This window comes from Penaeus monodon, unplaced genomic scaffold, assembly GCF_015228065.2.
Source record: "Penaeus monodon isolate SGIC_2016 unplaced genomic scaffold, NSTDA_Pmon_1 PmonScaffold_5031, whole genome shotgun sequence".
Lineage (NCBI taxonomy): Eukaryota > Metazoa > Arthropoda > Malacostraca > Decapoda > Penaeidae > Penaeus > Penaeus monodon.
The window spans coordinates 1-2,500 of record NW_023659921.1 but is presented as its reverse complement, the minus strand read 5'-3'; the positions used below and the strand labels follow the sequence as shown (position 1 = coordinate 2,500).

The window sequence follows — 2,500 nt, the reverse complement described above, 5'->3', positions numbered from 1 at the left end:
CATGACAAGTGGCAGTTATCACCCTAGTTTTAAAACATACATACAATCTCTAAACTGGACAATGTTTATTACTTTGCCATGAGTTATATATAGGAAACTTTGGGGTTCAAGTGTTTTTCCAATATCACTCATTTTATCTCTCTTGGAATGTCATTTTTTTTCCTCTTTGTATATCAAACATTAAGTGTCACAACAAAAGATTTGGTGAGCAATTTCTTATATATATCAATATGTTATACATGAAGAATGACACTCACTAGCATTATCAAGAAATTTGTAATTAATTCCCTAAAAAAATAATGAATTACTGGAATAATACACCAGCTTCTTTACATACAACATGATTTTTAAATATAAATATAAATAAAATAATATAATATATATATATATATATATATATATATATATATATATATATATATAATAATATATATATATATATATTGCACATACACCATCTCTTCCTAGTACTTAACTTTCCAAATATACATGCTGACAGTAAGATTTCCAAAACAAAACTAAAAGAAGCCCATGAAAAGATGCTGAATTTCCCCAGAATAAAATTATACATACGCCACTCTTAACCTCATTAAATCACACTATCAACCTGATCACGGCCTGTAAGCCAGGAAAAACGTACATTCCGCTTGGGCGACACGGCACCACCAGCAGAGCCCCTCTCACTGAGAAAACCGAAGGCGAAAGCCGAGGAGTTACGTCAACAAAAAGCGTCTCTCGGGAGGACAGGCTTCCGACCCACGAAAACTTACAAGATACGACTTGAACTTCTTCCAGTCCAGCTCGGACAGGTCCTGGTCCATCAGGCCGACCTCCCCGATCGTCTTGCCGTAGAACTGGATGGAGAAGACGACGGCGTCGGCGGCCTCTTCGGGTTTTCCTCCCTGGAAGTCGGGAATGCGCTGGACTCGCCCTGGGGTCCGCCTCGCCATCGGGGTTTCCTCCTCTCCTCCTCCCTCATTTCTCCCTCTTCTCGCCCCTTGGGTGGAGTTTCGTCGGGGGAAACTTCGATGCCGTACTTCATCGTGACATCGGGGAAGGCGTGGGGCGATGACTTCTCGCGGCTTGGCGAATATTTGGGATTTTCTCGCGAAGAAACTCAGCACCTGCGTCTCAAGTGAAGACCTGCGCGACTGATGACTTTTTCGTTCGTTTCGCTGCGAGCGTCTTCGAGAATGGGCCGTTGACCCCCACGAACGGGAAGCTGGTTATTGTCTTGGAACGGCGAGTCCTCTACGATCCACCCAGACACCAAAGCCCTCCTTTGTTTTCGCCTTTTCCGAGCACCCTTCGCGACAATTTCAGCCCCAGGGAAAACAATGACACTGTAAACACGGAGGGTTCGGACGCGGGGGAGCCAGCTGACGAGGACGCATGCGCAGAGCCATCAGCTGTTTCGCTGTACACAAACAAAGGCAAATGGCAAAAAAACAAAACGAGCACACGGGGGGCGACATGGCACCGGCATTAATCCGTGATGCGAAATGCTCTCCGTGGCAGCATTTCAGAATAAATCCGGCGTCGGGATTTACACGTTGAGTCATGCGGGAGCCTCTCTCGGGCAAGTGGTCATGCGCACATGAATCAGTTTTGCATGATTTCAATAACCAGTGTTAGTGAGAAGGTATCAGTAGTGTTTATTCCCTGTCGGAGTTTAAGATGGTTTTGGAAAACTGCGAATTTCAAATAAATAAAAAAAGCCTGGCGTATTAGAAAAAGTCACCAGCGCATCATGGTGCAATGAGCTTCGTTTTTTTTTACCTTTTCATTTTTTTTGTATTCGGGAAATGGGAAGGGAATTTTTTCGAAGATTATGAAAGAAGCGGTTTTGCTTTTTTGTATTTGATTGATTGTGTAGATTGTCACAACGAATGATGTAACTAAAAGAAATCGTACAATAATACATCAATATCATGCACACACACACACCACACACAACACACACCAACACACCACCACACACACACACACACACACACACACACCACATATTATATATATATATATTTATATTATATATATAATATATTATATATATATATATATATATACATATACATATTGTGGGGGTGTGGTGTGGTGTGTGTGTATACATACACACCATATATTATATATATATATATATATATATATTTATTTATATAAATTTAAAATATATTTATATATATTATATATATTATATATATTTTAAATATATTATATATAATTATATTATAATTATTATATTTATAAATATAATATTAAAATATATATATATATAATAGAGAGAGAGAGAGAGAGAGAGAGAGAGAGAGAGAGAGAGAGATAAACATATATATACTAAACATAAAATTCAAAAAATACGCGCGTACGCCCAGTCGCACAAAACATACCCACAAAAGTCTATAAATTTATAAAGACCTTTCACTTTATCAAAGCCCGGGCGAAGCCGAACTTCGCAAATTCAATTCTGCGCCTGCACGTAAAGACCTGATACCCGAAC

General features: G+C 39.3%; 1 protein-coding gene across 1 annotated transcript in view; it reads right to left on the bottom strand.

Annotated features, from left to right (window-relative positions):
• The window catches only part of LOC119571074, a 5,295-nt gene extending 4,150 nt beyond the window's left edge, over positions 1-1,145 (bottom strand). Inside the window, exon 1 of the mRNA XM_037918534.1 lies at positions 771-1,145. Within this exon, the coding sequence (XP_037774462.1) occupies positions 771-950 (180 nt within the window). The 5' untranslated portion in view covers positions 951-1,145. The remainder of the gene's footprint in view (positions 1-770) is intronic.
• Positions 1,146-2,500: the final 1,355 nt, after the last annotated feature.